The sequence below is a fragment of the Muscardinus avellanarius genome (genome assembly GCF_963383645.1).
Source record: "Muscardinus avellanarius genome assembly, chromosome: 2".
NCBI lineage: Eukaryota > Metazoa > Chordata > Mammalia > Rodentia > Gliridae > Muscardinus > Muscardinus avellanarius.
Genome location: NC_137787.1, coordinates 200,357,992 through 200,376,993, shown reverse-complemented (window position 1 = coordinate 200,376,993; position 19,002 = coordinate 200,357,992). Strand labels below are relative to the sequence as shown.

General features: G+C 53.3%; 1 protein-coding gene across 1 annotated transcript in view; it reads right to left on the bottom strand.

Annotated features, from left to right (window-relative positions):
* COL4A2 (collagen type IV alpha 2 chain) overlaps positions 1-19,002 on the bottom strand; it is a gene marked incomplete at both ends in the record, with an annotated part of 160,090 nt that overhangs the window by 115,617 nt on the left and 25,471 nt on the right. The window contains one exon of the mRNA XM_080689505.1: positions 1,012-1,092. Coding sequence (XP_080545631.1) covers positions 1,012-1,092 — 81 coding nt within the window. The remainder of the gene's footprint in view (positions 1-1,011; positions 1,093-19,002) is intronic.

Here is a 19,002-nt window from a genome sequence, read left to right as displayed (position 1 = left end):
GGAAATGGGGCCTTGTTTGCTGAGGCTGCCCTCGAACTTGTGATCCTCTTGTCTCAGCCCCCAAGTGCTGGGCTTACAGCCATGCACCACCACGCCTGGCTTCCAAATACTGTTTTAAAGGCAACCGAATGGGAGACCAGTCACTTCAGCTGAACACTGGGCACAGCAAACCCAATTATCAGGCCAACTTGTCCAATTCTGCTAGCTGTAATGTAACGGTTCAGGGAAAGCTGTTTTTCTTCTTAGCTATCTGTGAAGTGAGCTGCGGGGAATGAGGGATTTTAAATTTAGAATCACTATCAGTGGTACAACTGCCTGCGTTCTCCAGTTTGTATACCTATACTGCGGAATGACTCCGACTGTGCCTTTCTTTATATACTCCGTTTACAATATGTTTATATAAGTATAAAACATCACTGCATTATGTGTGCACACACACACACACACACACACACACACACACACACACACCCTGTGCTCCACACCTGCTGGTTCCACATCTATGAATTCAACCACCTACAGACTGAAAATATTTTAAAAACCTGCATCTGTACTGAATATATACAGACTTTTTTCTTGTCTTTATTCCCTAAATAGCACAGTGTAACATCTAGTTAAATAGCACTTATGCTGCATTGCATATTTGAAGTAATTTAGAGGTGATTTAATGCATAGAAGATAAAGTACATAACATATGAAAATACTACACCACTTTACATAAGGGATGTGGGCATCCGTATATGATATCCAGAGGGTCCTGTGATGTCCACAGGCAGGCCCCCATGGGTACCAAGACATGACTGTGTATGTATTCATAACAGTGAACAGGAGAAAAGAAGTGGTATCAGGTGACCCAATTTTGTACTGTATGATTGCTTGTTCTGGTAAAAAGGAACATCTTTGTCTTCAATTTTCTAGAGCAGTGTGCAGTTGACTTAATCAGGCAATGACAGGCACGTCCATTTCCAAGAGAGGGCCGGGGAATGCCATTCACTGCCTGCTCTGACTTACCCGCCCTCCTTTCTCCGGGTAGCACTGACAGCCGCCGCTGCAGTCTCTCCCTCCGCAGGGCACGTCCGACTTCTTCACCCCCTGCAGGAACCAGACACAGAGCAGAGAATGTTAGCCCGAAAGAATCATCTACAGTAGGCACCCCAATACCATCTGCGGAGAGGCCTTACAATTCTAACCACCAAGCATTCATTCAAAATATCTAAGAAGCCATCCTTTAGAACAGTTTTAGGTAGATTTTATCAGCAAAACCAAGTGACAGGTATAGAGAGTTTCTATTCACCCCTGCGGTGGGACATGCCCAGTGCCCCCACTACCCGTACCCCTAGGACAGCACGTCCCCTCTGCGGTCACCAGGCACATCACACACGGCAGTGCGCCCTCGCTGAGGTCAGCATGCACACCACGCTCAACAGCATGCCCTCTCTGAGGCTACCACGCACACCCCCAGGACAGTACGCCCTTGCTCAGGTCAGCACGCACATCACGCTCAACAGCATGCCCTCTCTGAGGCTACCACGCACACCCCCAGGACAGTACGCCCTTGCTCAGGTCAGCACGCACATCACGCACAACAGCGCGTCCTCCCTGAGGTCACCACGTGCATCACACAATGACAGCGTGCCCTCGCTGAGGTCAGCACGCACATCCCCAGGATAGCGGGTGTTTGCTGCCAGTGGCACCCCTGCTGGGGGATTTTACTAGGTCCTTCTCGTTCCACAAGACACGGTTTTGTGTAGTGTGGAATGGGCAGAGGAGGTTCTCCTGAGAACTAATTTAGTGCCTTGGGGGACAAATGCACTCTTGGACGCAGATGTAAATCCTGTGAGGTTCCAGGATATCTGAGGGGTGCTCTGGCTGCACAGTCCCATGGGGAAGTTTCTTACTCTTGATTTCAACATTCGGATAGAAAAAGGGTGGGGACCGACCATGTGGAGAGGGGCCGGGCTCCTTCAGACTGCTCACCGTGCTGAGTGCATTGAGTGGGACGAGCAGATTCACCTCTGCTCCTCTTTCTGACTGACCAAGCATCAGCCCTGGTGTCCAGGCCCCCAAGGCGAGTTGGTGCAGCCCACCGCCCACAGGTGAGTGGGTACAACCCCCCCACAGATGAGTCTGAACAGCCCTGCCCCATCACAGAGTAGGTGGTGCAGTCACTGGGCATCAGCCTGGCTCTTCCTGCTTGACCACTGTTTCATTGGACACATCCCATCTGGCAACAGGTACACTGAGGTCAACCCTGGACAGAGTTAGCTTTTGGCATCCACAGTGCCAAACCTTACCACACCTCTGTGACAGCATGGGAACCAGAACCCTCCCCGTGCCCTCTGCCGCTGGGCGCCCGTGCCCCTAAGCAGGTCCTGCCCAGCTGGGGCTCGGTCCACGGTGCACACTGGACGCGCAGAGCCAGCTGGCCACAGTCCCCCTTGGCCCCGCAGCCCCTCTCGGCAGTCAAATCCTGCTTCTTGCCAGTTCTCTACCAGCCAAGTCCCACTGGAGAGTCCCACATTTTTCTGTGTGCTCTAAACATCATTCTTGACCCAATCTGGCATGTGAGGCTTCAGTCACTGCTGTAAAGAATTCCAAAGAGTCCAGGAGTCGCGAAGCCTTTAAGGAAACCGAGGCCTCAAGCACCCGCGCAGTCTCTTTTTGGTTTCTGTCTTTCTTGAGGGAATGAGACAGCTTGAGATCCAAAGTGTAAGAGCAAACATGTAAAAAATCCATATAGGCGCTCAAAGTAGGACTCCGGGCTTTGCCGACTTTTTATGGCTTCGATGTTTGCCTACAATGGGGCTCCTAAGTGCCATGGCTTTGAACGTGCGGTTTTTAGGAACACAGCTCCGTGCTCAGCTGCAGGCTCCTGGATTGCATTTGGCATCAGGGGACAAAGCTGGATGGGCCTACGCATGCACACCCTTGCTCTCCCTGACCACGACAGGAAAAGGTGCCTGGTGTCCCCAGTTCACCTAGCCATTCCTCGGCCTGCTGTCCACAGGAGAAGGGAGCAGCCCAGGCTGGAGGGGAAAGCACACACTCATATTCTCCATCTGGGGTTTCACATGCTATTTTTAATTTTGACCTTAGAGCCCCTTGCCAAATCTCTGTATATAGCTCAATGGTTGAAATGATTTTAATGGTATGAAACTCATCTAGAGTCACCGGACCACTACCTGTTCAGAATGGAATGGTACTTTCTTGCTTTGGGATCTACCAGGAAAGGTGACAGGGGTGTCTCCAGCATCGACACGCTTCCAGTTATGTGTCAGTTGCCAGGGACCCCGTCTCATGAGATGAAGAATAAGTGTACCCCGGGAGGGAGCCCCTCACAAGCCAAGCCCACACCCACAGCATTCCAGCACACCAGCATGCGTGTGGGAGTGTTCCCGTCGCCTGTGCTTCAGAGGGACCCTTGTGCATTCCATCTATGAGAGTCCTGGGTGGCACACGGTGGAATGTCAGGTCTCCAGGACGAATAGAAATATTTACTAATTGCGTGCGTGTTCCAGACGGTCTCTCAGACTGGACCTGTCTCTGACCTGAGCGTTCTCTGGCCAGGATTTGGGGCTCTGGAACATTCTCAAGATGTGATACCTTCCTGAGGCCTCGGATGTGGAGAGTGGGGGGTTCTATGGGGGGGGTCCAGGTCCATGCCCCTCCCCACCAGGGTACTAACAGCTCAGACCTACGCTGCCACCTCGTCACCAGGCCACCCCTCGATTGCACGCTCAGTGCAATCCAAAGCCTCAGTCCTACTCATCAACTCCGGAGCGCAAGGACCAGCCCCGCTCACCGCTCAGGCGGCAAACCCGCCCCGGCCCGTGCTTCTTCAGACTCCAGAAAGGCAAGACCTTCTCTCTGCCCTCTTTTTCCCAAGCATTTTACAGTTCTCATTCTACAGAATCACAGGTTCAAAGAAGAGACGTGTGTTAAAGGCTCCACTGAGTTCTCTTTTTGTGTCGGAATTCCTGGCAGCAGAAGGTCAGCTGCACTGCAGTCCCTTCCCGGCTTTCTGAGGCCCTGTAGATGTGCCCAGCCACTGAGCTCACAGGCAAAATGTCGAGGGAGACGAAGTTCTGAGGCAGGAGGTGCCACAGACCCATGCTGGTGTGGAGAGCACCCGCCGCCATGGGCCACACTGCCCGCTCACCTGAACCCACCAACGTCTGCTCACCAGGATCTCTTGTCTTTTGTCTCCAGGCACAAAGGACTCATGGCCAACGGACCAGTTCTACTAGAGACGTGCCGCTCAGGCCTGTCCCTTGGGCTGCCCATGCTTGGTCTTGCTCTGTGCTCACCCACAAAGCCCACCTAGCCCGGGGACCGCAACTTGAAAAGAAGACCCCTGGTATCCCCCTAGCCTTCAGGACTGGGTGAGCAAGGCCTTCACAGTATCCCCCTCAGGGACCCAAGAACACTTGGAACTGGGTGAAATCAAAGCCCACTCATATGAGCTCAGGAGGCCTGACCCTGCTGTGATTCCAACTTCTGGTCAGGACCTGATTTCAATCCACAGCCGCCTTACGGTCCAGGACAGAGATGTTTCAGAGGTGTCAGGGCACCTAGTCCTTGCCAGGCAAGAGCCATCCCAGCTGCTTCCCAGACACATGGCCATTTCAAATTGGGGGCTACTCCAATCAAGGAAGGATGGGGAAGAGGAGAAGGGAATTGCCAGTTCCTTCAGCACTGCCAGGGACCTGTAGGCAGCTCCATCTGGTCAACTATCTCGCCACCCATCAACCTGGACACCCACCCCCAGCAGCACCAGCTCCCTCAAGAGTGGAAGAGGAATGAAAGAGGTTGGGAGGGCATGGACCATTAATGTCCCTATCCCATCAGCTATTGACGTCATCAGTGCTGTAGACGCCACAGGAGTGGTTTTGAAAAGTAAACACAGTTGGTAAGTTTTTGCCAAAATGAGAGTTCAAAGCCACTTGAACACAACAAAACACGGGAACTGTCTGCATTGCAAGGAAGAGATGAAGGTGGCCATTCTCCTGAGGATTCCTGGGATGGAGACCGGTCCCAGCGAGAGAGAAGGAGAGCAGAGAGGGACGCAGGCCAGAGAAGCCCTCACAGGAATACTGGTGAAGATGCTGGCCGAGAGACTGAGGCCGAATCTGGAAGCACTCTCACAGTGATGTGGGAGAGAGACGGACCAGAGGCAACGACCTACACCCTGCATGGTCTAGAGTCCTTGGCGAGTCTTATGCCTCTGGGAGAGAGGATCCACAGACCTTCTAAGCAAACCCAGGCTCCACTTCCTCAACCAGATTCCTGTCAGTCCAGGACAGAGCCTTGTGCCTTGAGTTGCTGGCTCTCGGCTGCCTGGAGAGACTGCTGCCACTTCTAAATGGGACTCAGAAGAGTCGAAGCAGAGATCAGCAGCGGCAGCTGCAGGACTGAGAGGATATCCGGTCCCACAGGTTGCTGGCATGACCTCTGTTTGAGCAACCCGATGGCAGCGAGGAGAGGGGGTATCCTGTTGCCTTCCCTGGGGACCAGGTGCCATCAAGAGGACAGGAAAGAGGCTCCTTCCCCACCTGGGGCACAGGCCCACAGTCCCAAAGCACGGCCCATTTCATAGTGCCCAGAAAACTGCTCAGTGCTGCTCCCCCAGTGACAGATTTGTATAAATAGTCAGGACATTAAAAAATCCTGTTGAACGATCATTTGAATGTCAGAAACTAAAACACACAAAGGATTTAGATTCCTGAAGACTATTTCTCTTAACTTCCTGTAAAAATAGTCCATGTATATTAAGGGCAAGAACCTATGGAAATCAGCTTTCTGCACATAGGAGTGACATTAAAGTCGGTCCAATACATATATAAATGAAAGGGAAAATGCTGGCTATTGTTTTCAACTCGCATATAAAAATGAGTATTAATCAGATTTATATGAAGACTCAGGAACAAAACTCATCTGTCCTGAAACAAAGAGTATTTTGTCCTGCAAATGTTCCAAGACACGGCTTATCCAAGGAAGTCTTTCTAAGCCAGTACACCTCCAGCCACAAAGAGCGAGTCTTTGAGGGAACTCACAGATAGTTTACTATTGGATGGCCCCGCATCCAACCCCAGCCTCCCCCGCAGAGGAGTACTGAATAGCCCATTCTAAGTGACATAAAAGGTAAATCTTTCTTATTGTTAAAAGTAATTATCTTTCATGTTTTAAGGCATGATAATCTATACATGTCTTTGTGTTTGCCACAAGCCCCGTCAAGCTGCACTGTTTGGAAATATCCTTTTAGTCCAAAAAGAGGCCAACAAAGAGAGCCAACTTGGGAACAAAGTTCCCAGCAAAGTTCTGTTAGTTTATCAAAACAGGAAATATAAGCCATTTCCGCACACGCAGCCTTAGAAATTAAGGAAATAATTCCAACATGGTATTAGCAAGACAAGGTATATGGAGAAGGAAACCAGAGAGGCACGCACAGAAAGAAATCTTTCTCCCCAGGACGTGGGTGGGAGATGCAGCCAACTCTGCTCTTCTAATGGCGCTGCAAGGCCACCCCAAGCGTGCAGTCACCGCAGAACGGTCCTGAGTGGTCACCACTGGAGACAGAGCTTAACTCTTGGGGACCACTTGGATAAGTGCCCCCAATGGACTGCCGTATGTCGCGAGTCCCAGCCGGGTTAGGGAGAGCTGCTGCCTGCCATCATGGAGCTGGAGACAAGGGAGGGGGAGAAGGCCAGGCTGCGGTACTGGAGAGGTGAGCCAAGCGCGTTTGCGGCAACAGCTTTTGGGCCCCGCTTAAGCTCTGCTTGGTGATGCCCAGAGCATCCGCCCGCTCACAGCCGCAGCAGACGTTTCGAGCACCCGGAACAAGCCACATGTTTTTGTATTTGCAGTTACATATTTTAACAAGCAATGTCTAGCCAATGTGGTCATCTTCTAGTTCTTAGGCAGTTCCAAGCCTAGTGGTGTTTTCCAAATGTGATTTGCCACTGATAAGATAGCTCGTGACAGCCAGCCGCTGTATGGTGGTGTTGGGTGTGGGTGCTGGCGAGGGAACTGACACGCGGGAGGGCGCTGGAGGCCACAGGCCGAGCCACAACACTTCCCAAGTGACAGTACTGATTCTCGTGATACTTACAGTAGGTCACATGAAGAGGACATGGGTTGTTGAACTCCAGAATGAGGGACTGCGGTAAGTACCCCAGGAAGCATGCAAGGACTGGGTGGGGGAGGGGAAACAGACGCAAACTAGAAGGTCACAATAAAGGGCGGAGCCTGGTAGAGACCGAGTAGCCCTCCTGGACCATGGTGCCAAGGGCAGCCATCCTCTCGGGTCTGCGGGAGAGTCGTGATGTGCTTGAGAGACCCTGGTCCTGTCTGAGTCCAAGGTCATTAGCGTCAGACAGCGGCCTGGCCCAGGAGCCTGGGGCTGCAGACACTGGAATGAGAGCTGAGCTCCAGCCAAGGAGGTATGAGCCAGCGCTTCCTCAGAAATACCTGGCCCAGGGCGAGGGATGATCTCAGGTGTGGGTGAGCCCAGGCCTGCAGGTGGAGACAAGCGGTCCAGCTGGCTGCGCAGGGAGAGGGGGCTTGGCATTTCCTGCCGCACAACACGGTCGCCCCTTCTGGACACAAAGGGCAAGCTGTGACCACGTCTCCTCTCTATGAGGAAGGTGGTCTGCCTCCCGCCACCAGCACTGGAGGAGTGACGTAGGTGCTGGAGCTTGACAACACACCACAGGGACCTATGTCTAGAAGCATCCCTCCCCTTCCTTCCCGGGTTCCATTAGCAGAACGACCTGGTCATCACCCGAGGTGCTGGGTGGAGAGCTGGCGACGGCTCACCTTGACTCATCTGGTCCAGAAGCTTGGGCCCAGATGGCTCAGGCCAGGGAGTGGACCCGGGGCGAGGCTCCTGGGAGGAGCCGGGCAGGCAGAAACCAGCGGGCTGGGGTGGGGTCAGAGGGGGCTCAACACCAGACAGGGGGCTCAAGGGCGCAGAGAGGCAGCGGGGGCCTGCAGGCGGGCTGACTGGAGGCACAAGGGGGCTGCCCCCAAAGTATGGATTGCCACGTCTTAAGGGCTGCCCTCCCTGTGGTCAAAGGTCTCCAGCACCCAAGACTGCTGTTTTATGTCTGATTCCTATTTATTCTCCCACATCTGCTCTGTTACCCACCACAACACCCATGATGACATCTGTGGCTCCCATCACTCCAGCTGCTGAAGCGAAGCTGATTTTCATTGCAATCTGGGCAGATTTACGGACCAATGGCTTAAGTCTATTTTGAATAGGTCTTATACACTCAATTCAAGGAGTAGATCTTAACTGACTTCCTGCCTGGGACCTGAAGGCTCTGGGTAAAAAAGTGAAATACCCTCCAGCATCTCAGGTGGGAATGAGTTCTGGCCTCTCCGGGAAAGCCCCTGATTACCAAATTCGACCAGCACCTTCGTTTGTCTGCCAGCTCCTTAGCCACTGGACACAGGGGGCCAGGTGGGCTTGGTCAGCGATCTGGGGAGGAGGTCCGGTAAGTAAGGCTCACCAAGGCCCTACTGAGCTGCCATCCAGGAGGGGTTATTCTGAGAGCTAACATGCACACTGGCCACCATGTAGGAGGTGTGTGTGCTCACCTACATGCATGCACACACACACACACACACACACACACACACACACACACACCAGGATGACAGTACCAGATGCCAGCTACCTCTGTATGCAGCTATTTAAGCGCTGACCTCGATTTCATTGGCGGGTCTGTCGACAGATCAACTTCTGTCAATCACTTTTCCCTGCCCCCTCCCTCTCCATCTCTAACATAGACCAATCCCCTTCACCAACGCCTGGCCAGGTGGGCACTTCTAAACGACTCCTTCAATCGGGAGCCACATCTCCTGGCTTTACGCCCTCCGCCCTCGCCATCCCAGGACTGCACGCTCGCCTCTCCCACCAGCCCCACCCTGCACTGTCTCTGCCTCCGCTCTCCCTTCCCTTTCGAAGCCTCCTTCTCCGTCACCTCCAGCCCAGTCCTTACTGATGTTTTTTCGTGGGATGGTGGAGTGGTAAGGATTCTACGTTTGCACAGGGTAAGCAGCCCTGGGCTTCATCCTCTGCACACGCCGCTCCTTCAGCCTGGGGTGTTCTCGTCTGTACCTCGCCAGCCAGCAGGGCAGCCGAGGCCCACTCACGCCAGCCTCTCGAGATGGGGAAGAGAAAGCCAAGCCCACAGTGGCTTCACCTCCTGTCCCTACCAAAGTGCACTAGATGGCTGTATCTGAAAACTTCTCGGTTCTGAGAACCACATACTAGACTAAGAAGGCGTATGGGAAAAAGCGCTGGGGCTGACCACTCTAGTACCTATGCACCTTTGTAACTAGAGGGCTAGTAAAACTAGTGGTTATCTCAATAAAAACAACAGATAAAAGCAACAGCCCTTTTTAGACATAGTAACTTCCCAGTAAGTAAGGCAACACTACCACAAATGTAGTGATTCGTCAGCAAGCAAGCAGGAGGCTCAGCATGCTGCTGGGCATGCACGGAGGCAGAGGGCTGCCAGGATGCAGAGAACAAGGGGCCGCGCCCTGAGCCTCTGTGGCTGGGGGTGTGTGTGTGTGTGTGCAAAGGCCATGTGGGGAAAACACGCGTGAACTAGCAGGCCTTCATGTTATGTCGGCCGCTATGATGGTTCACCTTGGTTATGACTTGACCAGACAGAGACGCCTGGAGCATTGGTAAGCACACTTGCAGCTGTGTCTGTGAGGGTGTTTCCAGAGATGAGTGGCACCCAGGGGTCAGCGAAGCAAGTGGACAAGACTCACTCTGAATGTGGACAGCGCTGCCCAGTAGGCTGGGGGCCTGGGTGGGAGAAAAATCAGAAGGGGAAGCCTGGCCCAGCGCACCAACCCCATTCCTTTCCAGTGGGTGTGTATTTCACGCCATTGCCCGTGGACATCAGACTCCAGATTCTCTAACCTTTGAGCGTGGACCCTCACCAGCCGCGCTCCTGGGCTCGAGGCCTTCAGACTCAGACGGGGCTGCTCTGGCCTCTCTGGTTCTGAGGCTCCGGCTTCCAGGACGGAGCAGCCACTGGTGTGTGGCTCTCCAGCCTGCAGACAGCCTCTGATGGTGACCTAACCCAACACACCCCATCTACAGTTATGTCTGCATTCTGACGGTTCTGTTGTAGAGAACTCTGGCCATCACAGCATCCACCTCTTAGCCACCGTCTATCAGCGAGGAGTTGGACAGACACAGCTTGTATCTGTGTAGCAAGCAGATGACTTGCCTGATAAGTGTTGCTGTTCTCACCAAGAGAAAAAGAAAACTGGCTGCATTCAAAGCCTAAAAAAATTGTTTTTTGGTACTTGGGCTTGAATTCAGGGGCATTCTACCTCTGAGCTACAACCCAGCCATATTTTATCTATGTTTTGAAACAAGGTCTTACGGGGTTGATGAGTCTTATTACTTGCTAAGGCTGTCCTCAAACCTTCGGTCCTCCCATCTCAGCCTCCCAAGTACTGGGATTATAGGTGTGCACCACTGAGGCCAGCTTAAAAGCTGTTTAAAAGGACAGCTATTGTCATGTGGTCACTGTACCCTCAGAGACACTGTCCTTTCTCTGTGTCAACCAGAACAAGTCGCTGTACGGCTTCAGCTCTCCACCAAGAGGCACCAATGTCGTGCAGCTAGGCATGGGCATCCACTCTCAGGCACAGCTTCATGTTATATTTAGAACAAATGCCCTTAAATCTACATGAGCTGTTCTGTTTATGTGCTCTTGAGCTAGCAAGAGAGTCTACCAAGACATCATTTAATATAGATATTACCTCACACGTTATCTACACTAAACTCTAATTATTTATACGGCACGTCAGTTCTTGGTACTCTCAGGTGGTGAGTAAAGCTGTGTATGTTGTTAGTGTTGGCACATGGGTCTGCAGTGAACATTTAACACCGCTTGTAAGGAGCGAGGCGGACCTCCTCCTGGGCTACTTATTCCAGAGAACGACGTCCAGTTGAGAGCTTTGCCCAGAACTCTCCTGCCACACCACATGTGGGCAAAGAGCTCAGGAGAACAGAATGAAAGCAATACTTCTCCATAATACAATAAGATTTCTGTTTGGCATGGTGGAGACTGGTCCAGGCAAGGAGAGCGTCAGCTCGCGCTGGTATGTGAGGAGCGCGGCGGCCCTGCCTGGGCAGGCTCAGTTTGCAATATGCGTAGCCTGTCTCTTCAAGCTCGGTGGCCCCTGTCACAGGGCACTGGGGCCGGGCGACACCACGCCAACTCCCTGGCCTCTGGACACACCTGCTGCCTGGCCGCGGGGCTGCGTTTCTGGATCTCTGCCTCCCTCTTTTTCCCTGTGCGGACTCTGCCAAGTTAATGAGACCTGGCAGCTGCGAGCAGGCCCACAGTACCCTCCACACACTTGCGGTGATTTTGGATTCCTGGGGTCTGACCTCACGTTCAAGCATTTTCCTCGCTTCATGGGAAGGTCGGGAAATAAGGTCTCGCTCAATCATAGTGGAGACGTGCTGCTGGGGCCACCGAGGAGACCGCCAATCAGACATGACCACTGCGTGGGCAGGGCTTGGCCGGCAGCCCGTGGGTCATCATGCACTTGGACACCCCAAGGTTCTCCTCTTTGGCTCCCTGCTGGGCTTTTTTTGGGGGGGTTAGTACTGGAGATTGAACCCAGTAGCTCAAAGGTTGTAGCTACCTTTGAGCTACAACACTCACCTCTATTTAATTTTGAAACAAGTTCCTGCTAAGTCACTGAAGCCGGCCTTGAACCTGCAGTCCTCCTGTCTCAGCCTCCCAAGTGCATCCTTGGCTTTTTATTTCTTGTTTGATGGATGCTCAGAGACCACACTGAGGGGGACCTCGGTATCAACTTACAAATACTGAATCACCCTGGACCAGACCTCCATCCACGAGGCCCGTCTGGAGTCTGCCGCACAGTCTGGGTGTGAGGCACTGTGCTGAAGGTGTGTGGACTGGGGCTGTGAAATCTGAAGAGCCAGCTCTGCCTGCCCTCCTAACCTGGTACACAAACACAGTTGACTTTTCCAGCCTTTTCATCCCCAATCTGAAGTGTCTGCGAGCAGGTGGGGCCTCCTGCAGTCTTACTGGGTGTTCCTACGCTGTGCAGGGCCTCCAGCCGGGTGTGAATCTCGGGGCCAGGCTCTTGGTCTGCTCTGAAGGGGCCACATTTGAGAGGGCGGAGGGCGTGGGCCAGGCCTTGCACTGCAGTGGAGTGTCCTTCAGTTTCCTTGTTTGAAAACCTGGTAGAAGGAGAGGAAGCCCGGGGCGGAGCTGGTAGGACAGGTCCGCCGCTCAGGTCCTGATCTTGCACTGAGGAGGGGAGAGGCCAGGCTACTCCACACCCACAGCACAGATCTGGGCACAGCAAGGGGCAGTGCGGCACCATCCAGGGAGTCTGTTGTCTGTGGAGACATCGGAATGTGCTAAGCTTTTCATCCAATAAGCATGCATATAATGCTTATGACTCCATAAAGAGCTTACGGAATAAACTTTGGAAAGGTCGTAAAGAAACGTTTAGCATGCTAATTCATCTCTAATAAGCAGGCGTCTTAGTTAACTTTTTCTTTTTTAAATCAGTGAATAGCTGCTTAGGCACCGTCTAAGCAGCTCAGCTCTGGACCCTAGTGTCAAAGGTCACCGAGCGAGCTGGTCTCTCGGGACCCCTCTCCTATTGGTCACCGTGAGCCAGGGTGAGGAGCTGTGAGTACTGTCTGAGCTCCAAGCTTGTAATTCCCCCTCGGTATCAAAAGTCACTTATCACATTACACACAGCTGACACGCTGGGACTGTAAACAAGTCAAGGAGCCGGGCTTCCTCACGGGCTTCACGTGAGGCCGCTGGCCTGCCTTTCACATGGCTTTCATTATGCTTCTGTCCTTTCAAAACAGAGTTTGTGCCACGGAGCAACAAAAGCCAGGAAATGTTGGTGCTCTGGCAGTGCCGACCCGGGAGCCGGAAAAGCCGATAAGGTACAGGCCTCCAGATGGGGAAGAGAGAAGGCTGAGCTCTGCCACAGCAGCGCTGCGTGGGTTGAGACTGGAATTCCACGACGCACGGCTGGGGCGCTTGCTTTCTCTCTCCAAGTGTGTTATCAGGTTCTCATCGGTGCACATGGCCCCCCAGATATCTTCTGGAGAACATTTTTGAGGGCCTGCTCAGTGCCAAGATCTGAAAGCAAATACGCAGGCCCCTGCTCTTGGGAGGAGACCGTCTGCGGCAGAAGCCATCACCCTAAACCACAAATACTTAGCCATACAGAACCAGCCCCGGGAAGACTGCATGCAGAAAGACGCACGCGTGAGCCAGGCAGTGTTGCTTACTGGGATTCCTGCTAGATTTTAACCTGAATTTCGATTGCTTGTCTGCAATACGTTAGATCAACTTTCTTTACCGATTGTGAGTGTGTGTCCAGGTATAGATGGTACTGATGCCCTGCGAAGCGGGCTCGTGTGTTTTGTCTGTGTTCCATGGGTACTGGGAGCCCAGAGCAAAGACTTCCTAACCATGATGGGACCATGCGAGAAAGGGGAGACGAGAATTTGTTAGGAGCAGATGTGGAGGAAGCAGGGGCCAGCAGAAGTGTGGGTTGGACATTCCACGGCCGGAAAGCATCTCATCCCGCTCGTGTCCCAGATCTGTGGCTGGGATGGACATGGCATTTTACAACAGCGCCCGACTCGCCCGTGGGTGGAGCTCGCCACTGCTCCCCTGACACACGTCTCGCCTCCATCCCAAGTTCTGGTGCTGTGATTCAGCGCTTCCTCTCACCCAGAGCACCACCCTGCGGAGCAAGCTGCTGCCAGGAAACAGCTCCTTTCATACCATAAACAGCCAAGCCCGAGGCCGGCTGTGCTTCCTCCGCGCTTTGCTGGAGTCTGTTTCCTTACTTGACGGTCCTCCTCCCCTCCGCGGTAGCAGCCCAGAGACACCCTGAGAAGATTCAGGAAGGGCTGGGGACCTCTGAAATCCTAGCCAGTGGTGCTCCAGCAGACAACAGGCCCGGGTGGTTGGAGATGGCTGGGAACGCGTGTGCACGACCGCCCTCCCCTAGGGCAGCCACAGGGTCTGATACTGTCTCTTTACAGTCTCAGCATCCCAAGGGTCCTCATACCCTCTCCTGCACCCTGCTTCTTTCTTTTCTATCCTCAGAATGAAAAGTCTTCAGAAAGGTTGCTACATTCAGTCAACTCATGTGAGCGCAAGTGATCTAGCTGCAGCTACACTGAACTGTCCATAGCCTGGGCTGCCTGTGGCATCCATGACTCCTGGACCAGAGGTCTGCAGGCCCCTTGTTGGCTGCCTCTCCCCACCGAGCCCCAGGACTCCACTACCTTTTGATGTCATCACTGGGCATGACCACCCTGGTCATTAATGTGGTCAGCGCAATTGTTCTATGTGCTTTAGGAGAGTCCTGGCTGAAGCCAAGCAACTGGACACACTACCAGCTCACGCAGCCTCACCCTGAGCCCGTGTTCAGTCTCTGGAACCCTGCAGTCAGCCCGTTTGGGAAGCTCCCAATGGAGCCCAGCCACCCTGGGCACCCAGCACCTCCACGCTCCCCCATCACTGACTCTGCCGAGGCTCTCAGGGCCTCCAGTGTCACCTAGGCACCGGCATCCCAAGTTCCTACACCAATCAGCTTTGGAATTGGAAGACAAAACTAATTTCAGGGATGCCAGCCTTTTCTTGGTGAAGACCTGCCCCTCTGCCTCCTGGCTTTACCCCCCCTTTCCCAAGTCTCATGCCCACAGAGGAGGAGGCTGCGGTGCTGGTGAGGGCCAGGCCGAGGCATCCTTAGGTGGGCTGGACACCACGCGAGCAGCACCAGCAAAGATGCGCAGCTGACTCTGCCAGGCTTCCGAGGCAGCTGGTGCTGCCAAGATCTCAGGAAACCAATGAACTACCAAGTGTGCAAAGCCCTGCCGACTCCCCGCTGCATCTGGACCCTCATTGTGATTAACTCCATGACCCCTGCTGCCTCCTCACGTTCTCTTTCAGTGATGGAAACTGGTCCAGTTTCAATGATCTGCCATTTTCTGCACAAAAGTTAAAAAAAATCCTGTTCAATCCACTCTCAAGTACCTGGGCTTTCTCTGAGCCTTACCTTACGTGCTGAGAGTTTGTCTTGTTCTGATGTGATGGGGACTTGAAGATCACCTTTAATACAGACCCTGGACTCTGCTTCTCTGCAGAGGGGAGACCATTCTCCTTAGAGAAGGAAGCCTGTGTGCTTAGCCTCTCCTCCACAACACAGTGGGTAGAATCAGGCCTGCATGGCCGGTGGTCACGGGGATCAGAGATAAAGCCCAGGAGGAGCGCCGGGGCCGGCCCGAGGGCCCGCACGGAGCCAGCCCACATCAGCCACCTGGCTCTTCCCCAAAGATGGCCGTAGGACCCCATAAAACCCTCCTGTTGGACTTCACTCTCATATGCCTTCCCTCTTCCTTATTCATGTCTTGGCATGAATGGCGCCTTTCTCCTTGGCCTTTCAAGTGCGGCTCCATGCATTTCCTCCAGGCTCATGAAAGATTGGCTGTGCTTAAGATGTACAATCAAGCATATTATCAAAGAGACTCATTAGAATATTTTCCAGGAAAAGAGGAAATGGTCAGCTCCTAATTCTCTGCATCAATGAGCCAGAGTAGTGAAGAACATAATTCAGAATAGCCTGGGAACCAATAAAGTCAAACAGAAAAAGATGACTCCTTGGGGAGTAAGCCCAGACGTGAGGCGCTCCAGGTGGACGGGGGTCAGAAGCAGCCGAGGGGCCGCATGGAGCTGAGCAGCGAGACCCGGCGAGCGGCACTGCTGACGGAAGCTAGCCACGTCTTTACCTCTGCAGAGTTCCATGTAAGCGGGCAGCCGCCCAGGATCGTGTGTGACCTTTGAACCTTGCCAGCCAAAGTTCCCGCTTTCACATGAGGTCACAAGCATGCGAAGACAGCGACACAGCACCTCTGAAGCGGCGTGGAGTCTTTAGAGGAAAGACATTTGATAGGTTTAGCCACAGACTTCCATCCTCTTTGGGAGTCCAGGCCACTTCCATGAGAGTGGGCGTCTAGGCCCTGGGCCTGGACAAGCCAGGTGGATGCTTGGGGCAGAGGCAGGAGCTTGGCCATCACTTTGGGCACCAAACGGACAGTGGGCAAAGTGCCAAGAGAGAATGCAGGAGGGCGGGCAGGTCACTTCCCCGTGGGCAGGTGGGGGTGGGGCAGCAGGCTGCTGGCCACAGGGCCGGCTCAAGGCACTGCTTAAGGTCACTGGGCGTGGAAAAACCCAGGCACAGCAGCCGTACACAGGCAGCGCCTCTCTCTGCAAAGGCACGTGGCCAAGGGCCAGGGCAGCGCAGGCAGACACCTGCAGCGGGAAGCCTAGGTCTTTCTCCTCTCCTGTCCGAGGCCTGGACAGAGCAGAGCTGGCCAAAGGGGTGGAGCAGCGCAGCCCCAGGCAGAGGACACCTAGCCTCTGTCTGGCGTTTCCTCTTACACTTCTTTCTACAACACTGAGATTGTGTTTTGTATAAAATGTTGCATCCCCATTTTTTTTAACAGTAGCCAATTCTTCAAACAACTAAACTTCCTAAAGGAAACATTTGCTATGTTGGTTGCGGTATTTGTTTCTAGACTTTATATAAAATGTTGCATCCCCATTTTTCTTAACAGTAGCCATTTCTTCAGATAACTAAACTTTTCCTAAAGAAAACACTTGACTACGTTGGCTGCTGTGCTATTTGTTTGCAGGGATGCTCGGGATTTTCTTGAGCATTTTCACAATATTCTGCATTCAGGTTTTGTCCAAGATTCCTCAGTTACAATCTAGATTGCAAAGAACAAATTCATTTAGCTAATAAACTGCAAGTGAGTGTGTTGTAGTCATGATGGGCAAAAAGGAAGCAGGACACTCCTCTGGGAACCAAAGCCCACTCCCACTACAGTATGAACCTGTGTGGGTGCCCCCACGTATGGACCCATGAATCTGCCTTCTTACGCAGATCACTGTATGGTCTAAAGAAGAGCTTTCGCCGGGCGTGGTGGCGCACGCTTGTAATCCCCGCGCTTGGGAGGCAGAGACAGGAGGATCGCGCAGGTTCGAAGCCAGCCGCGCGCGCTGGCTTAGGAGACCCTGTTTCCAAATATAAAATGTAAAAAGAGGTCTGGGAGTGTAGCCCGGAGGTAGAAGGGCTTCCAGGAACCCCAGTACCACCAAAAAAAAAAAAAAAAAAAGAAGAGCTTTCAAACAGACCCTTAGGCCACAGGGAAAGTGCGTTCAGACATGAATAGAGGGACTGGGCTCAAAAAGGGTTATTTAAACTCAGCCGGTGTTATGTGGTGTGATTGACAAGCAGACAAAGAAGTGCTTCAAAAGCTAGGTTGCTCTTTCTGAATGTCAAATTTAGGAGTCGGAGGTCCTGATTGGCTCCCAGAAGGTCTATTCTACAGCCCAAAGGAATGGTGCATGCTACCCAGAGAGAGAAGCTAACTGCATTCATGCCAGAAGCGTTAACTCAGGCCTGTGTGCTGGGCGCTCTGGGGACACAGGCTTCCCGTGCCTCATTCCCCGAGTTCTGCAAGCAAACCCTGTACTTGCGCGCCACCTCCACCAGGTTTCCCGACTCTCTCACTCCTGCCTCCTCTGGCTCTGGGGAAGGTAACCCGAGGCCATGGTGTGGAGCACTTAGCCCAGGGCCGGGCTAAAATATCAAATCATCTTATATGATAGAGACCCCTCATCATTTATAATCCTCACTATACAGAGAAGCAGATGCAGCCGTGTAGGGGCCACAATAAAAGCACAGGGACGTGGCAGAGGAGCTCAGACCTGACGGGAAGCGCAGTGCACCCTTCCCGTGGACGACCCATCCCAGGCTCAGTGGGCTTGCTGCAGCCAGAGCAAGTCACCCCAGTCACAACCACCTCAGCAAAGTCAAAGCATCCGGAAAGAAGAAAAAGCGCTGTGCGCATGGCCACGCTGAAGGGCATCGGATGCTCGAGTCTGCAGGAGTAAGAATGGATGAAGAGGCTCGGCTGCCTGGCTGCCCTGCCCGCCTGCCCAGGGCTGGGCTGGGGCACACGGGCCATGTATGGGATGGACATGAGGCCGCAGGACGCCAGGCCTGTGAGGGCCAGAGGAGAACAGCGATGCTTCCAAGCATACAGCGCGAAGCATCACAGGTGTTACCAGCCAAAGGCAATCCTTGCCTGTCTGTGGTACCATGAGGGCGCTCCAGCCTGGAGCCGGACCGGGGCCAGGGGGAGGCTCCATTGGAGAGCTGAGCTTCTGGGGACTGAGGCAGCCCCACCCTGCAGTGGGCACAGACCACTGGGTGCTTCCTCAGGGCAGCCGGCTGATCCCAGGCGTGGCTGCAACCCCCTCCCGCTTTACTGGCAGGACCGCCCATTCCAGAAGCAAGCCTGGCCAGCTCTGCAGCCACCCACAGGCTGCGGTGTTAGGACTTTCATACCTACTGGTGGAACTGGGTCATTGGGAAATATTAGGTTGTGAAGAACTCCAGCCAGTTCAGTAGCGGGCTCCAGCATGAGAATGGTCAGCATATGTCCAAGCCTTGTGCTGACTGAATGACTGAATGTGTCACAGTCCATCGCTTAGAGAACTGGCTATACTGGAAGGGCCCACTGGTCACCTTGAAAACAGAAACTTCAAGGACGGCGGAACAGGGCACGGAAATAGACAGTGAGTCTTAAAAGTTAAAACATAGCCAGGCGGCTGGGTGGGAGGCGGAGACAGGAGGATCACACAGGTTCGAAGCCAGCCTTGCTGGCTTAAGAGCCCCTGTTTCCAAATAAAAATATATTAAAAAAAATAGGTCTGGGAGTATAGCCCGGAGGTAGAAGGGTTTCCAGGAACCCCAGTACCACCAAAACAAACAAACAAACAAACAAACAAACAAAACATAGCCAGGCCTATAATCCCAGGACTTGGGAGTCTGAGACAGGAGGAATGCAGGTTCAAGACCAGCCTCAGTAAT